The 23762-nt window shown below is 42.3% G+C and overlaps 1 protein-coding gene across 1 annotated transcript in view; it reads left to right on the top strand.

Annotated features, from left to right (window-relative positions):
- Positions 1 to 19169, top strand: part of Atxn10 (ataxin 10) — a 151856-nt gene extending 132687 nt beyond the window's left edge. The window contains exons 11-12 of the mRNA XM_041672603.1: positions 18251 to 18438; positions 18877 to 19169. Coding sequence (XP_041528537.1) covers positions 18251 to 18438; positions 18877 to 18879 — 191 coding nt within the window. The 3' untranslated portion in view covers positions 18880 to 19169. The remainder of the gene's footprint in view (positions 1 to 18250; positions 18439 to 18876) is intronic.
- Positions 19170 to 23762: the final 4593 nt, after the last annotated feature.

Raw genomic sequence — 23762 nt, 5'->3', positions numbered from 1 at the left:
ACCCACCTTTATTCTCAACTCGTGGGAGGCAAAGGCAGGTGGATCTCTGAATTTGAGGCTGGCCTGATCTGCATTGTGAGTTCCAGACCAGCCAGTGCCACATAATGAGACCCTGTCTCAAAAATATTACAAAAAAAAAATGTGTAAGTTTTCTTTCTCTTGCCAAGATAATATGTAAATCAACTTTTCTGTCTACCGAAAGCTAGCGAGTGCCCGCACAGAAGGTGAGTGCACAGGAAAGTGGAGGCTCATTATGGGAAGACAGTGGGCAAGAACTGGGTCTCTGGCTGGGAGTGCATTAGTGACTCTCGGCGTGTATCCCTTGACAAGGTTGCTGCCATGTAGATAGGAAGTGAAGACCTGTTTGGGTAGCATTGCTGTTGGTCTGCCAGTGGCACCCAGAACAGAAACTTAGAATCCAGAGGACATGGACATGCTGATGTGTTCATAAAACGTGGGCCACTTTTCCTTAGGCTGTTTCGACCAAACCCATTTAAAATGAGTCTATACAATCAGTGTTCCAAAGCTGTGTTCCTTCTGATATCATCTGTCTCTGTGGAGTCCTTATTTTCTTGCATTGCCAAAGTCACTCAGGTTTTAGTAGTGTACAGACTGCTGTGCACCCTGGCCTGTCTTTGAAGTGGTGGTAAGCATTATATATAGAGGCACGATGGATGCTTTCTTGTTTTGCCTAATAACCCTTACTCCAGGGAGCAGAAGTGAACCAAGCTTTGCTATATCTGGTTTTTCCGTACTGGAACGGTTCCCCAGACTGATTCTCACTTCTGTCAAATGCCAGGCTGTCGGTTGTGAGGGAACATGCTCTGTCATAGATGACTGCTTCTCACGTTCCTTTCACCAGCCCAAGAGTGGTGATGGTCTGAGGACATAGTTCTGTCTGTTAAGGAAATGTTGGGAGAGTGGTGTAGGAGCTGCGTACTTGGGTGACCAAGTATCAATGACCAAACGCAAAGCTGCCAGTCATTGATGCTATGCAACACTCACTCTTAGTCCTAAAAATTGTATAAGTCTCAGTTTTAAAGAACAAAATTGGAATCTCATGCCTAAGTAATTGCACCTTAGTTACCTTCTTGGGACATTTTTAATTTAGAACCAACAAGGAACTTTTTCCAGTTCTGCAAGATGGCTCATTATAAAGATGCTTGTCACCACCTGGCGGTGGTGGCACACGCCTTTAATCCCAGCACTCAGGAGGCAGGCAAGCCTGGTCTGTGAGAGCTAGTTCTAAGACAGACTCCAAAACTTCAGAGAAACCCTGTCTCAAAGAAACAAAAACAAAAAAAGATTCTTGTCACCAAGTTCAATGATGCAAGTTTCATCCCCTGAACCGACATGGTATAAGAAAACCAACTCCTACACAGGTTTCCCCCTGACCCCTATGGCACATACACACGTACATAAACACATAAAATAAACATATTTTGTTTTTTGAGATAGGTCATTATATCTTCCTATGGATCAGGAACTTTTGTATAGGGCAGGCTGTCCTCAGACTTACAGAGAGATCTATTTATCTTTGCCCCTCATGTTCTGGGACTAAAGGCTCCTTTCACCATACCTGGCTAACAAGTGTTTTTGTTTTGTTTTATTTTTTTAGAAACTTTTTCTAAATTATATATTCAGTATGTTAACACAAATATTTTGCACATCTCCCAGTTTCTTTGCACTGCAAATTGCATAGTGTAGTACAGTGAGTTTTTAAGTCTTAACTTTAAATTTTAGGACTTTTATATCCGACTGAACAAAAGTAGCAAGACTAAAATGCGCCATGCAATGGCTGCCTGCCATCACTGCCTCTGAAGAGCTGCTCTCTGGTTCCAAGAAGCCTGTCTATCAAAATCACAACCCCAGCCACAAGGAAGCCCAGTGTGATATGTATGTTACACCTCTCTCCAAGTTGCTTCACAGACTTAGTGTCGCAGGTGCTGTCATCCCACTTAAGCAGCCTAGCGGTTCTCTGGCCATAGCCATCCAGCCATCTCAGAGGTGAAGATTTGCCTTCAGACAAGCTGCAGAATTTAGAGTAAGCGTAGTATGGCTGCTGATGGGCATAGCGCAGAGACGCTCCTGGCACAGAGCCTGTCGCATAAACAGTATTAATACTTAGTACCAGTTTTTCTACAAAGCTACTGTTTGTGTTTTCTTTTTGTGTTAGCTTCCTGTATTTCAAACAAAGGTGACTGGATATGTTTAGGAAATTAGTAACATTAAAATTGCTATTCTCAAATACCATTGCCATGAGTAATACATATTTAGTAAGACACTTCAGAGATTGGGTAGCTGATTGCCATAGAGAAACATGTTCTAGGTAACCCTGAATAATCGCCAGCGTTTTTGTCTAAAATGACTTAGCAGAAACAGTCATTTTCTCTGGACAAAACATTGACAAACCACAGCCATTCAAAACTGTTAAATAGTAACTCACTGCTTTTTTATTTTTAAAGCCATCATTCCTAGCAGGAAGTGTTGTATTCTCTTGTTTTTCTAGGACCAATACATTGAAAGAGAAAAATATATTTTTGTTTTATCCTGTATAGGGTATTACATTCTCTTTGAGTTAATGAGCAGGCAGTCATTATTTCCTTGTGACCAAATTATAGAAGCCAAGCCCTTAGACTACTGAGTTGAGGAAGAAAGGTAGACAGAAAACAAAAGGTGGGGAAGAGAGAATAAGCTGACCAGTGGATGTTGGGAGTGGAAAGGGGCTGAAAGAATAAAGGTAATGACTGAAACTTCCCATGTTTGATGTGAAAGACATGAACATATAAGAAGCCCAGTGACCTCAATGTAAAGTGCTTGTCGTTCAAGCATGAGTGCTTGAGCTTGGGTCCCCAGGACCCACGTAAAAAGCCAGTTGCCTATTTCTTCTTTACTGGAAGACAGAGACCAGAGGATTCCTGGGCTTACTAGCCAGCCATTTTAGCTAAATCTGCAACCTCCAGGTTCATTAAGAGACCTGTTTCACAGAATAATAATGATAAATAAGGTGGAGTACAGTAAAGTACCTCATGTTGATTCTGGCTCCCATGCATGCATAAGTGTGTACAAACATAAACCACACCCAACACACAAAATAATTTTTAGAGATTCATGTATTATAATCACTTTTGAAAGATAATTTTAGAATTAGCAGGAGAATGAGTTGTAACATATAAGATCAGTCAACAAAGATTATTTGAAATTTGTTATCAGAAACCTTCCAACTAGGTCTTGAGGTGATGTGTTCATTGTGTGTGTGTCGAGGGGATCAAAGCCCTACCGTCTAAAAGTACCACCATGTTTGTCTTCAAGCCTAAGAAATTAAAAGATTCCCAGAGAAATGGGCTAATGACCTTGTAGAAAATCTTCAAGGGAAACCGGTAGTATGAAATTAGAGCCTACCAGATGGAACTGGAAATCTAATGGCCTAATTTGCTTTCTATTACTTGATAAAACTTGTGAGGAAAAGCAGCACTGGCAGGAAAGAGTTTATTTGGCTTATGCTTCCAGGCAGGAACTGAAGCAGAAGCTATGAATGAAAGCTTGCTTTTGATCACTTGCCCAGCTTGGACTACCTGCCCAGTAATGGCACTGCCCACAGTGGCCTGGACCGTCCCACATCAATCAAGAAAATGCCACATAGATTTACCTATAGGCCAGTATTATGGAAGCATTTTCTCAATTGAAATTTCCTCTTCCCACATGAGCCTGGTTTGTGTTAAGTTGACAGCAGTAAGTGAATGAATTGAATGAATGGTCTACATACCTGTGAAGAAATTAATTGATAAAGTAAACCCTTGAAATTAAAAAAAGTTCAAATTTTTATCATAAAAAGCAAACTACACACTAAAGAAGAAATTATGCCAAGAGAGTCATAAACCTGACAGAAACAGTAAAATGACATAAAACTGAATCCTTCCTTGTCAATAATTACTTAAATATGAATAGATTCTCTTGTCAACAGAGTATTTAACAGTAGATGAAATGTGATCCAGTTATGCTGTCTATAGAAACTGCTTAGATTCAAAGACAGAAAAGGTTAAAAGCATAAAAAACTTGAGTGAGAAATAATTGATGAGAACAAAATTACTCTAAAGCTAAAGGTGTTACAGAGGACAGTGAAGGGCATAATACATAGTAATAAAAAGTTCAACATAGCAAGAAAAGACAAGAAATATAAATGTTCCTTGGTGGAGAGATGGTGACTGCACAGGTTAAGCCATTTGCCACCAACCCTGAAGTCCAGAGTTCATTCCCTGAAACTCATTTGTTATATGGAGAGACCCAACTCTAGAAAATTGTCCTCTGACCTCCAAATACTCATACTATGGCGTGCATGCACCCACATGCACACCAAAATAATTATTAAAAGTTTTTAATTGAAAATATTACAAAGAGGGCCAGGCAGTGATGGCACATACCTTTAATCTGATCACTCTGAAGGCAGAGACAGGTGGATTTCTGTGAGTTCAAGGCCATCCTGGTCTACAGAGCAAGTTGCAGGACAGGCTCCAAAGCTACAGAGAAACGCTATCTCAAAAAGAAAAAAATTTACAAAGAAATATAAAATTAGAGCAAAAGTACATCAAAGTATATGAATAAAATCCTGACAAGTCTAAAGAAAAGAGGTTTGGTTTTTTGTTGTTGTTTTGTTTTCAGTTTTTTGAGACAGTGTTTCTCTTTATAACAGTTCTGGCTGTCCTGGAATTGCTCTATGGACCAGGCTGGCCTGGAATTGCTCTATGGACCAGTGCTGAGATTAAAGGCGTGCACCACCTCTTCTTGGCTCAAAGTTTTCTTAATAGTTGTCTATTTCGGTCTCCAACTTTGAATAACAGGTAGAAGTCTGTCAGAAGATGAGGGCGCGCAGAGACTTTAAACAGCATGCTGCACCAGCTGTACGTACATAATGCACAGAATGCAATGGCATGCCTATCTCCCACAAGTGCTTCCTGGAGCGTTCTCCAGGATAGACCCTGTATCACAACACAGATCAACTCTCAGTGGGTTTTCAAAGAGAGTTAGTACACACAGCTTTCATAATAGAATGAAATTAGGTGCCAAAAGCAAAAGTTGTTCTTTTAGATGGGTAACCTGTATCTACATGGTTATGAGAAAGGAGAGGAGACTCAAATCACTAAAATCAGATATGAAACAATCCAATACTCTACTGACTCTATAGAAATAAGAATGATAAAGGTGCTGTGATAATTGTATGCCTATGATTTGGTTAACCTGAGTGAATAAATTCTAGATATTGGGCAAAATTGTATCTAAGTTGCTAAGGAATGGAGACTGAGTATACCTGTCCTGGTGAGGAGGTCAGCACCCCTGCACTTGATGCCTTCCCTGGTGGAGTCTACATTCACAGAATTAACACTGGTCATTCTCAAACTTTTCCAAAACATTGAAGACAGAGTAGCACTTCTTACTTCATTTCATGAGAGGAACATCACCTTATAATAGTTAAAGGAGACACTATAAGGAAACCGCAAACCAATATTCCTTAGGAATACTGACATTGAAATAATCAAGAAAATACTAGCAAACTAAATTCAGCTGCATGTTAAAAGGATTATACACAACAATCCAGCAAGATTTCTTCCTGGAATGCAGGGATGGCTGCACTAAATTGGTTGTCTTGGTAAACCACATTAACAGAACAAGTGAAAAGATTGCATGGTCAATTCTATTGGTGCAGAAAAGGCATTTGGCAAAATTAAAAAAAAAAATAGCTTTCATGTTAAAAAAAAAAAACTAGAAATGCACTGTAGCTATCCCAACGTAATAGAAACTTTGTGAGAAGTCCACGTAATAGAAACTTTGTGAGAAGTCCACAGCATGCACTGTAGCTATCCCACCAGAATAGAAACTTTGTGAGAAGTCCACGGCATGCACTGTAGCTATCCCACCAGAATAGAAACTTTGTGAGAAGTCCACGGCATGCACTGTAGCTATCCCACCAGCATAGAAACTTTGTGAGAAGTCCACGGCATGGCAGAAGATTGGCCACCTTTCCTCCAAGGTGAAGGGCAAAGCAAGAGTGCTCCGCTCCTGTTTGGGTTTTCAAGACAGGTTTCTCTGCGTAGCCCTGGCTGTCCTAGAACTTTCTATTTAGACCAGGCTGGCCTCAAACTCAGAGATCTGCCTGCCTTTGCCACCTGGCTTGTTTTTCTACCTCTTATTTGACATAGTTGTGAAGGTTCTAGCCAAAGCTACTAGGCAGGAAAAAATGAAAGGCATTTAAATTGGAAAGGAAGAAATGAAACTGTTCAGGTGATTGACTATACATACAGAAAACTTATGTATTCTAGACAATACTAATATAACTAATAAATGAATTCTACAAAATAGTAAAATACAGAATCAATGAATTAGAAACAATTGTATTTCTGTGTACTAATGAACCTTGTGAAAAAGAAAGTGTTCCATTTATAGTAGCATCATAAAATACTGAGAAATTAATTTAACCAAGCAGGTGGAAGGCTTATACAATGAAAATGTTGTTGAAAGAAAAGTGCTCTCTAAGGGAATGGAAATACACTCATGTTCATGAGTTGAAGGTTTTGATAATCTGTCAGTAATTTTCTACTATGTCTTTAGATTTAGTGCAGCTCAGTAGGAAAACTTGTTCTGAAATTCATAGGATCTCAGGAAACATCAGAAACACTTCTCCAGAGTCCTTATGCTTCCTAATTCTACAACTTGATCTCAGCTTTAAAATTGTCCTAAAGAAAGCTATGTGAACTAGCACAGTAGAATTCAGACCCAGAGATAAACCCTGGCATACGTAGTCTCATAATTTTTTGACAAGGATGGGAATTTTCACTCTATCCACAAATAGTACAGGTAAAACTGGACACTCACAGATGACAGAAATTGGGAAGCTGAGCAGCTGGGGCAGGAGGACCACTTGAACCCAAGAGTTGGAGTCCATCCTGGACAGCATCATGAGACCCATTGCCAAAAAAAGGACATTAGAAGGGACCCTTTCCAACACCATACACAACACTTTATCAAAGGCCTAAAGATCTTACTAAAACTGTAAAACACAAGGAAGAAAGTGCCATCTTTAGATTTGGGGGTGGCTTCTTAATTTTGATACAAATGGCAAAGTCAGCATACAAATTAGGCTGCATCAAATTTTTAAAAATTGTGCATTAGAAGACACCATCAACCATAAAAGGGTAACTTTTTTGGAATGGGAGAAAACACTTATAACCAAACCGCATAAGTCAATTCCAAGATGGACAAATGAATTGAAAAGATCTCCCTTGGGCTTTGTAATCACCAGGAAAAGATACTCCATATCACATGTCATTAAGCACACACAGCAAGCCATGAGATACTTCTTCATGCCCCCTACAGTGGCTAACTGTCAAAAATACAGAAAATTAAACAATTTGGCAAGAATTAGGAGCTTGTGCACACTGTTAGTGGGAATCAGTATACAGCTACTATCAAAACATTTGTTGGCAGTAGTGCTGTCCCAGAAAGTTAAGAACAAGATCATTATACAATGTAGCAATTCCACTTCTGAGTGTACTTCCTTCAGAACCGAAAGCAGGGCCTTGGAGATATTTTCACACCCCTATTCATAGCAGCATCATTTACAGTAGCTATGGGCTGGATGCAGCCTAGGTGTCCATCCAGAGAATGAATAGGAAAGCAAAATATGCTCTTTGTGTCACAGAACAACTGCTGTCATATGCTGTGGCATAAGTGAACCTAAGGCCACAAAGTAAGCCAGTCATAAAAAGACGTGTCATCTCCACCGCCTTGTACATAGAATAGTTGGAACCATGGAGACAGGAAGTGGAAAGGTGTCTGCTGGCAGCTGGGGGAAAGGGAACATCGCTGCTTAATGGGTTTAGAGTTTCAGTCGTACAGCCCCAAAGGTTATGGAGAGGGTGGGCGAAGTGACTGCTGCACAAGCCTGAAGACTTGACCAGCCAACAGTCAAAATGACATTCTTCAGATGTCATCAAGAGAGCCTGTCTCAGAAAAATAAGATGGAGCCAGGCAGTAGAATCACACACCTTTAATCCCAGCACTCGGGAGGCAGAGGTAGACGGTTCTAACCTGGTCTACAGAGCGAGTTCCAGGACAGCCAATGTTACACAGAAAAACCCTGTCTTGAAGAATGGAAAGACAGAAACCATTATACATCAGCATCATGCCCTGACCTCCACGTGTGCACACACATACACCACACAGAGAGTTGTAGGGATGGGTATAGCATAGTCGTATTTAAGCTGTGCACTGAGAAATGGTAAAGATGGTGAGCCCTATTTCACTGCAGTGAGAAATTGAAGAACAGAATGCAGCAGTTGCACCTTGTACTGAGTTCCTTCTCAGGGCCCATACAGAGTTAGTTCCTGATCTTTTGGACCCAAGAACCAAAGCAGCCATTTAACAATTCTTATCCATGACATTGTGATTTTATTTAATCTTCATGACTATCCATAAAATATTACCCTTATTTTATAAAAGTGAAAGTTGTGGCAGTTGCTTTTGTGCATGGCCAAGTCTGTTAGGCAGTTAACAGCATAAATGGCAGTCCTCTTTAGACCTTATGTCCATGAGTCCCACACCATCATCACCTCATATAAGAAAATCTGTGATCCTCATTGTATGAATGAGGGAGCTTACAGCCAAGAGGCATGGAAACGTGCCCATTTGAAATGACTCCTACTACAAAGCTCTGCACTGGAGCTAGACCTGGGTCTCATCACCTATGCAAGGCATATGATGTCTTCATACCTCCTATATGAATGCTTCAGTCATGGTTAAGGTTCGGAGAAATCCTCCATTGTGTGATTAACAGTTTGCACTTTTGTTGGGATCTTTATCCATTGCTCTAATCTTGGTATAAATAACAAGCCATATTGTCTATATTAGAGGGAAAGCACATTCAAGTGTTAGCATTTCTAGAAGGGAATCCAGCAAGTAGTAAAGTGCTTGCTTAGCGTGCACCAAGACCCTAGTACCACAAACAAGCAAGCATGATGATAACAACAGAAATATTACAGTTTTGTAATAATCTCCTCCACAAAAGCACAGTATCTAGTACTAAAAGATAGATATATCAAAAAACTATAGAAATTTAATGCCACCACAACACCTTACCTAACTGAAATAGTCTAAAATATTTATTGACTCTTGTTTTCAGATTATAAGTTTCTGTTGTAGGCCGACCATGGGAGGCTAAAGGGATGCAGTAGTGGTCTTCCCCAATAGGAAGTCGGGCTTAGGGGTTCCTATGCAGAGAAAGAATCAGGGCAGCTCTCTGCCACCTCCTTCTAATTATGTATTCAGACACCTCTTTCTTGTCCTATGTCTTAGGGCCACACTTCACTTCTGACTGCTGACTTCCTGATGGTTTTTGTGAGGGGAAGGGCCAGGCACACGCAGCCTGTCAGCATGCCCATGTGACCCATGACCAACCTCCTCCTCCCCCCAGGGGACTGATAAAACCTCACTAAGGACAGTAGGTCCAAATGCCCAGGCCCCAGCATTCACAGGATGGGACTTTCCTGGCTCTTGTATGCCTGCTGTGTCTTGTCTTCTCTCAAATCCACCAGAAGCTCTGTGCTATTTGTGTTCTTCATTTAATCCTTTCTAGCGCAGAACTGTTTCTGACCCTTGGCTACACTTTATTAGTTCTGAAATGTCGTTAGTGCTAGACCAACACTAATCTCCTGTAATTTAGATGGATTACTTTCTCGACTCCACATTTTCACTTCATTTTGAACATCAGTTTATTAGCTAGTTCTGAAAGTGTTTTACAGAGATTGTTGGTCTGAATGCTATCTGCAGGTTGGTGTTATCCTGTGGGCTTTTGGGAGTGAAGGAAACCTGTTTCAAGTCTCAAACTTGACTGTTCTTCCCTTCTTTAATGTCTAGGCAGAGCATGAAACTCAGAGTGTCAGGAGGAAGGCCTGCCCTGCTTCTTCCCAGGGCCAGAGATGTTTGGAAGCTTCATGGCCTTGAGATGGGAGGTGAATGCTGAAGCCACATTGCCTGTGGCTATGCCCTGGCTTCACCACCTTTTATTGCGGGGCATGGACAGGTTACTCAGCCTCTAGGTTTTCAGGATCTTGGTTTCCTCTTCAGAAGGTTGAAGATAATCATAGGGTTAGTAAGTGCTTAAAACAGCGACTATCAACTAGGTTAGAAGTGAGTCTGCTATTGTTTTGTTACTACTTTTCCTTTTTATGCAGATACACTGACCATTCTCTTCTCAGCCTTGGCAAGTGGGGGAGACATTGAAGTAAATGTCCTTCAGAGCTTCACCTGCACTGAGAGGTAGTGTGATCTGAATGGGTTCAGATGAAGCAACTTTCCTCATGGGTCTTCTATTCCAGAGCTCTAAGCATTTTATAAACATCTCTTGTCCCAGCAGGTGGGGCCTTGGTGTAAAGCTCAGCCATAACACTGTTAGTGGGGACCTGGCTATGACTGGCTTCCTGGGCATTGTTTTCTTTAGAAGTCTAATAATCTCCCCAGCTGTCCCCACAAGAATGAAGGTGGATGTGCTTGTGTTGTGCATCTGTATGTATTCCTTAACATCTCACAGCCCAAATCTGACACAGGAGCTGAGCAAGCTGTCTCTGGTTAAATAGTTAGATCACTTAAGCTCTACATACCAAAGGCCACAGCTCAGATAAGACAGTAATCTGGCAGGTGAGCAGGGAGCCTAGGAAGAAAGTACCCCAGAGTGCTATAGAATACTGCTCATATGCCCTGGGTTCAGTGCACATGCTGGATACTTCTTAGTATGCCGCATGCAATAGCCCGTTTTGTCTCAGAAGTGACGTCAGAGTGCTGCCCCAAATACAAATGGAACCACTTGTGGCCCCAAAGCCCTTTGGTGTGGTCTGGGTTAGAAGTGGTATTGGTTGTTTCTGATCCTGAAACCTGTAGTGTGATAGGGGTGCCAGACTGTGCCTGCTTTGTACCACGCTCTGCTTTGAAGTGGGTAGTAAAAAGGATTCCAGAATATGTAATGTACAAAATTAGTTTCAGTGCTCTAAGATCCTTCACCACCAAAACCCCGTGAAGACAAGGTACCTGCGAGCACAGCCCTTCTCGCCACAGAAGCATTTGGAGTGGGCAGTGCGAGTGATGACTGCCTGGCAGGGAGAATGTCGTCTTCCCATGACTTCACTGCCAGCTGGATGGGCCCACAGTATGTTTTCTTTCTCATCTTGGATGCCGGGTGGTGTGCATCTGGGATTGAAGGAGTGAGCACGGAACCCGGCCAGGGTCCAGACAGAGGGCGGTATGTGGCATGGTTCCCCACCCTACCCACAGATGCTGTCAGGAAATGGGAGCTTTCAGAAGGTGGAGCGATGTGTGGGCTTCGAGGAGGAGGCCCTTGAACAGTGTCTCACTCCTCTTTAAAGGTCACTCTAGGAAAAGTAAGCTGGATGTTGTAAAGAGTGGATGTGGCCTTTGCACAGAGGAGCAGGTCTCTAGCAACAGAGCTGTTTTGCACCATCTCTGCAATTTCTTTCTGTCTCCCTTGTGGCTGGAGAGGACAGGAAAGCATCTGGTCCCTAAAGTGGTGATAATTCTGAGGTGACTTTCCCTCTGTGTAGGCAGAAACTACTTGCTATTTGTAGCTTGTATTAAGAACTTATATTCCATATTCTTCATATTATGGCCTGTAACTCACAAATGTGGTGGGTTTTTTCTTTCCTACCCTTTTCTGTTTGTTTTTCTCTTTTCCCGCTTTCAGTGTTGGCAGCTAGCCATTAGTAAGTTGGCAGGTATGCACACATGACGTGAGCTGTGATCTGCTAGACACTGTTAGACAACAGGCCGCAAACCATGGAATGGCACATGCAGCACTCAATGAAACCCTCGAGTACAGATGTTCCCTTGCATTAAAACACACAACTCAGAAGACAATTAGATGCGAGATAATCCAACAATTTAGGGCAGTAGGGGGAGCCAGTGTGGGTGGTTACTGCATACACTGGTTCCAGCACCCTCTCAGGAACTCAGGAGAATCTGTCCTCACTAAGCCTTCCTCTTTACTTTCTGAATGAGAATGGTGTATAGAGAATGAGTGTTGGTAACTAAAGATAATGATAAAAGTTAACAGTGATATAAAATGAACTTCATTCTGAAAGCAACAGAAATCTCTCTGGATGTCCAGAAATGATTGGCCTGTTCAGAGAAGCTAAGTAGTTGTAAAGATAGTAGGCCAAAGAAGCATGGGGTTTAACATGCTGCCATTCAGATGTTGACCTGTGGCTTTGGATAGGCAAGGAACTAGTAAGCAAGGGACTATTAAAAGTATGGAATTGGGATATTTATATTTCATTGATAATAGTTTAGATATCAAAGGCTTTTTACTTGAATTTTAGGATATATATGTACTTGACATAATATCTATATATGCATGCCATATAGTAGTTGATCTTTACCTACATAGTATGCTGAAAGGTTATTTTAGACAGCTAGCCAGGGAAGGAACAGGATCTACACGCATACAGCTTTGGAGGAGCTACTGCTATAGGGCAAAAAGCAGGCATGGCAGTCCTCCAACAAAACTGAGAATAGTCGGTGACAGAGAAGTCTCCTTCAAGGGCCTTTACAAACCATGCCATGGAAGGATTATCTGAGGACCAGAGTGAATGATAAATGCGTGCATTACCACTAAGTAACACCCTTTTCAAACTATGCAAAACTGAAGTTTATGAGCATAGCAAGCAGTCCTATTATAAAACTTCTGGAAATGCTTTATGTTACTAAAACCAAAGTGTGCTTATTCCCCTCATACAAAGCAGGAAAACCTTGGCGGTAGGGACCAGGAAACAAGTGCTCAGCACCCCAGGCCTTCTTGGGAGCTGGGTGGCCTCCATCTACCTTCCCCTCAGAGACAGGATTAACTCATGGAGAAGGGGAAACAGTGCTGCTTGGGAAGCACCTGTAGCGTCACTGTCAGAACGCGGGCTGGAAGGAGGCTCCTGGAGAGAGGAGCGGGCAGACAGGACGGAGGTGTGCAATGCAGAAGGTGTCTGTTCTCCCACAAAGCCCTGGGTCACTCACGTGTGACTGAACTGAATTTTTAGATACTAAAATTGATTCCCTAACATATATGAAAATTATATAAAACAGATAAAACTGTTTATTGTTTCTTGCCAGTTACTTGCCAACCCTCATTTTCAGCAGGCTCCTAGACGGGGCTTTGGCAACAGTCATCTTTAGATTTGAAGTCTGTTGGATTTGATTCCTAGAAACATTCTGCCTATAGCTAGATGAAGTCTGTCTTAACAGGTAACATTTTAACTCAATTGATTGTACTTTAAAGTTGACTTGTACATAAATTGGCTGGTTGGTACTAATCTGCTTGTGAAATTTTTCCTCCAATTTTCTGTCCACTAATACTGAGTCACTTAACCTGTTCACAGTTCCAGGCTTAGCATGGGGCCCACATGGTACCCAGCTGGCATAGGTATTCTCAACTCCTCCTCCTCTCCTTCCTGGTGCTACAGCAGCAGCATGGTGCTAACTGCCACTGTGGTCTCTGTGGCCTAGGTCACAACACCAGAGTGTTCTGCAGAAAAGCTGCAGCACTGATTGCGGGCCCTTTCAAGGCAGTTTTGTGACAAACAGGCTCATGCCTTCTATTTGTAGTAGCTATGGAAACAGTAGAAGCGCTCTTTCCAGAGCTAAGCATACAATAAAGGACTTCAAGTATTGGTAGGATTAGAGACTTTAGAAGATGTTGAATTTTCTCCCCCACTCTTTCTTGTTCCCTGTCCCTTTACAGAGGGAACAAGAGGGCAATGTGAATATTAACTGGGACTTGTTTTAATCTCCCTTGTGACACTTAAGACTGTCTAGGTCTGAACTGACTACTCAGGCTCCAGCCATTCACAGCACACTAACAAGGAGACCATACATATTCATGACCCAGGACTAAGGATCAGACAACTCTTAAGATTGTGTTTTGCAGTGTTTCTCTTTTCAATTCCATCTTCTGAAAAAAGTTCTTTCTTTTTGTCATCTCTGAGTACCGAGTTACACGAATAAGAAGTTCAGGTGCTGTGGCACAGTAGGGTGACTAGTTAACAATGATGTACTTTAAATTTCAAAAAACCATGAGAAAGGAAGTTGAGGGTTTTCACCATAAAGGAATAGCAATATTGGTGCTAACACAGTGCTTAGTGAATAAAGGTGCTTGCAAGCCTGACAACCTGAGTTCACACACACCCCAGAATTCGTGTTAAGGTGATGGAGAGAACTGACTCCACAGAGTTGTCCTCTGAGCTTTGCAAACACGGCATGCACAGCCCTGTGCACCATGCATGAACATACACACTAATAATAGGTAAGCTAATTATAAAATTGCTGGATGAAATAGCTGTGAGCATTGCAGTGTATATACATATAGGTGTTGAAATGTCATATGGAGCCCCAAAATATGAACAATCATGTCTTTAATATGTGAGTTTAAAAATTAATTTAAAAGGAAAAATTAGAGCCTGAATACCTAATAAAAATAAACTTTAGAAATTTGTGTGTAATCTGAAACCCACCAGCCCAATGTTCTCATTTGAGTAGAAACAGTTCAGAGGACTTTTAGGCAGTATTTGTTCTGTTGATGGACTGCACTATCAGCTGCTGGTGCTCACTTAGAGAGAGGGATGCTTCATGTCTACCTGAGAACATGTGCAGGACTCTGAGCTTTATGGAATCCTGGGAAAGCTGGTTGATGCCATTGATAACATGAAAAAAATGTTAAAGTCACAGTTTAGTAATGAGTGCTGGTGTTGGCAATTCATCAATTCTTTCTGATTTCCCAGGTGCTGAGGTGTTGGTTCCAGTATGCTCTTATGGCTATAGTTCTCCCAAACGCCTCCATGGCCTTCATTTCCACATCTTGACACTTTCACTATCAGTTTTGGAAAAGACAAAAATGCCTTTGCTGCTTGGCTATCAAGGCTTCTTCTCTTAGGTTGTTGGTTCCATTATGTTTTGTCCTGGAGAGCTATCCCTGAAGCCCAGTTGCAGCCCTTCATCTGCTAGAGAGCTCTCACACACACTCTTCTGTAAACTGCCTTTTTTTCTTACAGGCAGTTGGCATTACACCAGGTTGTTTTGTATTTTGTATGCAATTTGGCTTCCAAACACTTAGGGGTGAGTTGATGATAAATTGCCATACTCAAAGAATTCTTAGCCCTGCCCTGAGATGAATGTGTTTGAAATCAGCTTTCCATAGAATTCTGCTGGTACTTGGTTGTCTTGGCCCTTTTGCTTACACAGTCCAGCATTCATTCCTGGCTTGCATTTGTGTTGGGTTTGTTGTCCTGGAATCTTAGACTTCCAAGCCATGATCAGGAAACCACTGGGATGTGAGGGCAGAACATCACTGTTGTGGAGCTCGCTTCAGTGTCATCATGGCTCTACTTTGTGGCACTAGAGAGGACGCACTTGCCTTTGCATTCTGCTGGTATTTCCCTGCACTGTGCTAAGACAAAGGACAAAGACAGATGAATAAGACACCAATCATGTATGAGAAGCTCACAGTTATTAGGGTACACAAAAATACACACAGATGGTGGGAGCGTGCATAATAAGTGCCCTAGTGCCCAAGTTAACAAATAAGTGTTAGGAGTTAGACTGAGTGCTGGAGACAAAGAAGTGAATTAGGTATGGCGCCTGTCGTTGAGGTGCTCTTAGCTAAGTGCAGTGCAGTGTGAGAAGCAGTGTTGCTAAGAGTGGGTGCCTCTGACAGCCTTAGTTTACACTGGTACTGGGGAGTAGTGAGATCCCTGGAAGGCTCCCCACAGTACCTGGGACTCAGCTGAGAATGGCTGCTTGAAAAAGAAAACAGGCAAGGACCAAGGCTTACGAAGATAGGCAGTATGATGTGAGGTCTAAGAGGCAAGGGTCCCTAGCGAAAGGAAGGCAGGGCCATTGGCACTCCCCAAAATGCAGCTGACTTGATAACTTGAAGTTGGGTCATGGTATCTTCCTCCAGAGACTCTGTTCGCAATTGGTAGTGACAGTGTGTCACCACTGAATCACCCAGCCTTTTGATTGCAGGAGCTCTTAGAAAAATCTTGGTCACCTCAAATTTGTCCAAGTTCATTTCTCTTTAAGTTAATAGCCAGAAGGTCCTAGGAAGGAGAACGTGTTTTGTTCTGTCTCTGGCCAGCCCTACCTCCAGTTTTACACATTGTCTTTTTGAGTTTGCGCCTCTAGTCACAGCTCATCTAATTGCCGCTTCCTCGTTTCTATAAAAAGTGAAAGGATGAGTTTGTATAATAATAGTGCCACCTTTCTTGTAGAAAGAGTCATAGAAAATAATTTGTTCAGAAATTACTTCTTGTGCTGGAAGTGTCTGGCACCCACAGATGTTATTTTTATTTTCTGTGATGGCACAAAGTGGAGACTCAATGACCATGGAAAGGGGAGAAATGCAAATTCGGGTGTTATTTCAGTATTTGTGTGGATTTGGTTTTCAGAAAAGAAGCAGAGCCTTATAAAGGAACAGGACCTTGTCATGATAGATGGCAGACAGATTGCCAGGTGAAAACAGTCTCCAGCAAGGGTGATAAGTATAGACTGAACATCCGCTGGCAAGTGCAGCTTCTTTCTGTTCTGTACCTTCAGAAACACTCAGCCATCGATACTCTCAAGTGTTTTCCATGATAAACCTTCAAATGCCAACAGATCGTTCATTCATTCATTCAGGGCTACTAAGGACTTTTTTGTACAGGGTTCTGTCTAGACCCCATCATTCCACAAATATGAGCCCAGCCAGAGAAAGGGTCATGATCAGGAAGAGAGCTGCCCTGAGATGTGTAGAAGAGCTGGACAGGATTATGAACCAGGGTTGGATTATCAAGGCTAGAATGGCACAATCTTCTAAAACCCTATAAATACCCCTTGCTCATATAGTACCCCCGCGCTTAATGCTTGCATTCTTGTAGGGAATAGATTCAAGATTTAATTTCGTTTGAGGTTACTGGGCTATAGAGAAACTGGTTCATTTTTTTAAGTACTGCAAGAAGAGCCCCCCACCTTTATTACTGTTGACAGCCTCTTGTGGGCTTCACTTCTGATTGAAATGTCTCAGAACCAGTCCTCTTGCCAGAGAAGCCCAGATCTTGATCCAAAGCTTTGCCTGACGCCCTTTAGAACCTTGTGCACCCCTGTCTGCCTTTGGAGCTGCTAGAGTGGTGTATCTAATGGCTATCAGGGAAAGGGTCTGTTTTTGGGGTGGGTGTGCTGGGGACCAAAACCATGACCCAGTGAACCACTGTGCTGCATCCCCAGCCCTCTGGATTTGATTATTTTGGCACGCTATTGGTTGTGAGCAGATAGGCCTACTTCTCTGGAAATATATTTATTCTAGCCTAGGCTCCTGTGGTTCCCTCTGGACCAGAGTGAAGACCTAAACAAAAAGCCTATCCTTGGTAGTCTCTGCCTTACAGAATGCTGGCTAGTAGCATCTTTCAGTTTTCCTGAGTGTGACACTATTCCTGCCACCTGAGTCATCATGAATAATGCAGCAGTGTGACCCCAAGCTTCTGTCGACTTCATTCTGATGTGGGGACACCAAGCGGGGCATTTCATTTGAGGGCCTGGGCATGGGGAGGCAGTGAGGGTCGTGTGCTTTCAGGGCATGAGTGTTTCACACTGAACTTAGCAAATCCTTCACAGCTGAGGCTTTGTCTCTGAAATACTGAATGAGAGAAATTCCATGGTGACTCCTAGGAAACCATTCTTACCGATAACTGCACTTTAAACAGAACTAGTTTCCTGTCTGATTTTTTCCCCCCAGCGCCTCTGATTTGTCTGCAAAGCTCCTCTTGTCCTTCCCTAGTGATTTGACATAATGCCCGGGAGTGTGCGTATGTGTACTGCTGTGTTCCTAAACCTCGGCAGTAGCTGCACCAAGTCTTTGCTCCCCCACACCGTGTGTGTGTGTGTGTGTCTGTGTGTGTGTGTGTCTGTGTGTCTGTGTGTGTGCGCACGCATGCTCATGATCTTGTTCATTAGACACTCTGTGAGCTGTTCTCCGGGGCTGGCTGCTGAATCACATGTGGGATGCACAAGCACGTGTGCACTTTTACAGCCTTTTAAATGGTTTCCTCGTGGAGTGCATATTTATATTTTTTATAACCCCCTAGAAAATCTCATCAGTATTCTTGTACTCCTCCAACAGTCATGTGAGTTACAGAAATGGGGAAGTGTGCTGTTAAATTCCTTCACTGTGCTCTAGTTATGATGCAGTGGGTGGTGTACGCCGTGCGAAATCTCACTGAAGACAACAGCCAAAACCAAGATTTCATTGCAAAAATGGAGGAGCAGGGCTTGGCAGATGCATCTCTGCTGAAGAAAATGGGTTTTGAAGTTGAAAAGATTGGAGAGAAACTGATTCTGAAGTCTAATAATGACATCCCCCCACCTGTAAGTACTCTTATGTAAACTATTCTCCAATCTCTCCCTGAAGCTGCCCCTGTGTCCCTGTAACCTTGGTAGTGAGAGGTTGTTATAGAGAACAGAGGAGACAGGGAGAAGTTGCTAAATAAGCAAATCTGAAAAGTGCTGCAAGGAACTTTTTAGTCAGGTTTTGTGATTCCATTTGCTTAAAATTACAACTAATGCAGATCATGACATAAAAAACATACTGAAATGTATACATTGTAAACAAGTTCCTGGCCGGAACCGGGCTTTGTTTTAAAGTAGCAGCATCCACTGCAGCTTTTTGTGTGCTGTCGCATATATCCTTTGGGGGTCTTCCTGGTGACCACAACGTAAGCAAAGCTCTGCGTTTTCCCTTTGATGGTTCTTGTAAATAGATGTGCTGTTGCTATGACCCTGTTTCTGTTTGGTTTTTTTTCTTAGTGAATGATCTCCACCTGAACACATTCAGAGTCCATCTCGTGGATCTCTCATCTCTGCAGTATGAAATCCCCAATATTGGAAATGTAGAGCACAGATGTGGGAACCTCTCGTCCTTTAGAGTTCAATGTGTGTAAGCTACAAGTGGACGTTTTCTTTATTTCTGTGCAGTAAGTGTGACGTCTGCCTCACCTTTGTCCCCCTGGGTAGAGCACGCTTTCCAGTCATGTACCTTGTGCTTACCGTTGTAGTTGATAATAAACATTTTTGAGGGCATACCCCCTACTTGGCAACGACTGGGACCCTTGATTGGATTCTGTGCATCCTTTCAGATGGCAAGTACGCTTCATTCCTTTGATTCTCTGCTTCTCACTGGATTTCTGAGCACTGGCGGGCACTTGAAGTAAGTTTCTCACTGTGACTAATTCTACCAATCTCTTTTCTCCCCTCCGCCTTTCCAAAACATTGACATGACTCATTTCCAGTTAATTAATTTGAGAGCCCTCCCTCTTCATTTCATGCACTGTGTTGTCACTGAGCCCTGTCCTTTGGACGTTAGAAAAGAGTGAGAATGAGTGAGAGAACATGTGGCACTTAACCGTTTGTATCCCAGGTTGACGTAGAGTTATGGGTTCCATTAAAAAGGCGGACACTTACTTCTTGCCCATATCCATGTCTCTTTGACACAGAAGGAATACTTGTTTTCTTTTTGGTTTGCAGTGCCTCTGTGTGAAAGGGACATCTGTAGCCTCTTCTGCTCAAAAATGTGGCTGCAACAAAAGACCACTCAGTTTTAACTTGGTTGCCATAAGTACATACATAATTTGGAAGAGCAAGAGTATATTGGGATCTAGCTAGCTTTCTTTTCATTTTTATACCAAGTAGACCTGGATTATGGAGGCACTGACTCTATGCAGCTACCTGAATCACTAATAAAATTACCGTGAGCTGGTGGTTCATAGTGTGGGTGGTGGGTGCTTAGCTTTATTTTTTTTTTTTTGAGCAAGCAGTTCAAAACTAAAATTTCCAGAGACATCACAGTTCATATTTATACTTACTTCCAAAATAAAACCAGTAAAGACCCAACCAAAATCTTCACAAAAATACTATTCCACAGTTGAGTCGTTGTAAGTTTCTTCCTGGCCATGCTTATCTTGCTTTGTAAGAACAACTTGAGCTATTAAATATCAGCTTCCCCATACATAGTTCACTGTCTGATGTGAGCTGTGGAACTGAAGGAATATCAGATTCTGGCCTGTGGAAGTTAAGATGCATTTGTGATTTCCAGCCATTACAAAATGTGGAATAACAAAGAAGCCATTCCCTTCTGGGGCATCGAGAGTTAAAATCTTTTCTCTATAGAGGTCTGGCCAAAGGGAAAACAGTGGGGGTCTCTTTCTCCTTTTAACAAGTTTACAATGGACATTCTTTTTTCCTCTCAATGGGTGTGTACACACCAGTGGAGTCACACAAACATGTCGGTATGCACCATATAATAACAAACACAAATAAATAAAAGGAGCCTTGTGAGAATGTAGAATGGGGTATGGCTGTGTGCTCTAAATAGGAAGTGTGGGTCTTGCAGAGTGAAAACATGCTGATGACTGCATTGTGGCTCCTTTTGATTCCCTGGAGATGAAGGGTTGAGCACAACAGCATCCCTGTGCTCTACCAGTGGGCTTAGGGCTTCCCAGAACCTTGTTTTACACACTGTAGAGGATTAATTTGCCACCTCAATCAGCCCTTTGTGGGGGTGGGAAACAGGGCAGCCCCACAAAATTTGTAAAGATACAGAGTAGTCATAGTGAGCTTTGTGACCATATTGTTTTCAAGAGCAGATCGACAAAGCTTTTGGCCTACTTCATTTTCACAGACAGAAAAGAAAGGATCCTTGGCTTGGTGATAAGGCTAAGGGTTTACAGAGTGGTTCTTTTGTCAGACTTGACAATAGGGAAGACTCTAAACTGTGTTTTTAGGAATTGTGTAAAAGCAAATGTCAAGGTGCATGTCAGAATCCAGCCATGGCACTTTGGGAACTGCTACTACCCACTCTTGCAAAAGCAGAAAAGTGCATAAAAATGATAAGGGTGTAAGAAGGACTGCTAGTTAGTAAGCTTCAGATCAGATCTACCGTGTGTGTCTTAAATCTGTTCTCCTTTGAAGGGATGTAGAACAACATCCGGCTGTCTTTTCCTATCTATGGAAAAACTTTAAGATGGCAGTCAGGCATTTTGCAGCGGGAAAACTTGTTTAAATCCCAGCACTCGGGAGGCAGAGGCAGGCGGATCTCTGTGAGTTCGAGACCAGCCTGGTCTACAAGAGCTAGTGCCAGGACAGGCTCCAAAGCTACAGAGAAACCCTGTCTCAAAAAAAAAAAAAACAAACTTAAAAAAAAAAATTATCCCATCATTATAGGTTCTGCACGTAATAAGCTTTTATATGTGCAGTGGTAAAAGTAAGCAGAGAAGCTGAGGAACAACCTATTAAGATAAAATATAAATTTAGTGTCTCATAGAGTCTTTTGAGGGAACCAAAAACCCCCTCTTGGTGCTGTCCAAGGTTCTGATAACTTCAGTTCCATTGGCCTCAATCCTTGTTTTCAAAGTTCCGGGGTCTTTTTTCCTGTGGCACAATGCTTGTTCTCCTCTCCCTTACACATTTTTATATACTTATTTTTTAGATCAGCTACTACATCCTATTTTACAATATGAATTTGATGACACATGAATTTAAGCCAAGTCTTTTCTGTACATGCAGTGATTCTAGCTTTGACTCCATCACACTTCCAGAATTTTCTCATAACCAGAGAAAAATCCATGATTGTGACTCAATTTTTTAAAGATTTTTTATAATTCTATTTTTGAGACAGGGTCTCACTGTATAGCCATGGCTGGCCTGTAACTCACTGGTAGAATAGACTTTCCTTGAACTCACAGGTCTACCTGCAAGTGCTGAGATTGAAGGCATGTGCCACTACATCCAACCTGTGTTCTTACTCTACCTAAAACCTAAAAGCATGACTTTCATTCTTTGTTTACTCAAGCATGGATGATATTCACTTTCCGTCACTAAAGCAAGAGCTTGGGTACCCTGTTAGACCTGGGAGCTAGGGTCCTGCTCTGTCATCAGCAGACACTAAAACAGATTCTGTGAGCTATGTGTGGTTCTTTCTCATCACTGCAAACATGGTTCACAGTGCTACCCACCTCCCTGGAGCCATTGAGGACAAAAGCATGTGATTCTGTAGGAAGTGCTTACTTACAATAATCAGTTGAGTCACCTAGTAAATCTCCCAGGATCACACAGCAGTAGATATTTAACAGCTAATCAGTATAGTCAAGTGGACAAGAATGAGTGGGAAAGCCATGTGGCTGCTTTTCATGGAGGCGTGGAAGTCAAATGTGGCAGAGCATGCTGCAGTGTTGCCCAAGACACAGCACAAAGGAAACTGAAGGTTGTAGATTTCACAATTCCAAAACCTAGGTCCAACTCTCAGCTACACTTTTTGCTAGCTGTGTAGCCTAGAATGATGTGCTTGGCCTCTTGAACCTGCATTTCCTCTCAGAATCCCAGGTGCTAGAGCTAGAGCAGTGAGCAGGACAGCCATGGTCCCTCCCCTCACGAAGCTGCATTCTGATGAGGCTGACAGGAATCCTGCTAACATGTGAACACGCCATGAAATAGGAACAATATTAACTGCAGGAAGAAAATAAAGCTGATGGTAATAGGGTGTGCTCTCTGAGTTTAGTCACCTGTGCACAGAGGGCTGAAAAGGACTGAAGTAGACCCTGGAGGATGGTGGAGCAACATCCTACTGGATGGAACTGGATGGCTGTGTTTGTTAAGCACCAGAAGTGGTACTAGGACTCATATCCAAAAGGAGAATGGCGTGACACTGGCCATGGGGGCGACAAGGCTAGATATCTTGGTCTACAAAGCACTGGAAGAAATTTGACTTTACTTGATGTACATTACAAAAATGTGGAATCTTTTTTTTGCAAATGAGAAGGTTGAGTTTACAGTTATAAATGACTACCCTTGTTGCTGTGTGGGAAATACAATGGAGAGAAGGAATGAAGATGTGGTGCCAAGCAGTAACTTATACCGATGGTGGAGACTTAGACCAGCGTGATGTCAGTGGAAACAGAGTTAAGTTGGCGTATGTTGGAAGTAGAGCCCTTAGAATCTGCTTGTGGGATTATTGAAAGAGTAGATGGAATAGCCAAGAATAACACACAGGCTTTTGTTGAACAGCTAGATGTGTGGTGTTGCGTTCACTCAAATGGAGACCTTCCATGCAAACAATCACTCTTACTAGTGTACTTACTTCAGGGCACTGCATCCAGTCTTCCCTTTTGGTCAGATTTTTTTTAGACATACAACTGGTCCTAAGTAGAAGACTTGAATTCACAAGGCTAGACGGGACTGGGAATACATGTTAGGAGCTACTGGCTTCTCATACAGATGATGGTGTAAAACAGTCTTAGGGACTGTGTGGACATCCTAGGAAGAGACCTGACTTATAGCCCACATCTCAAACCAGTCTACACTGAGCATCATGTATAAGATAGCGGGCTATTACAGTTTCTTTGTCAAAAGAATTTTAGTGACCTCATCATCTTCATAGAACATTCTGTGCATTTTAATTTACATGTATGTCAAGTCAGGGACAACACATGGTCAAAGGTTTCTCAGGAAAGAATATTAGAAACAAAGAAAGAGTTAGAGAGCAGAAGATGGACAGACCAGGTCCTGAAGTTGACTCCCAGTGGATACTCAGCTTCCTGGAGAAAATAAGACATTATTCACCTGTATAATTGTGACCCAGTGTCCTTCCAGATAGTTAGTGACCACCTCCTGCAGATTCTTGCCCATCATGCACAAAGGCT

The sequence above is a fragment of the Microtus oregoni genome, unplaced genomic scaffold (genome assembly GCF_018167655.1).
Source record: "Microtus oregoni isolate MIOR12 unplaced genomic scaffold, Mior012 000022F_ref0000154, whole genome shotgun sequence".
Taxonomy (NCBI): domain Eukaryota; kingdom Metazoa; phylum Chordata; class Mammalia; order Rodentia; family Cricetidae; genus Microtus; species Microtus oregoni.
This window is presented reverse-complemented; position numbering and strand designations above follow the sequence as displayed.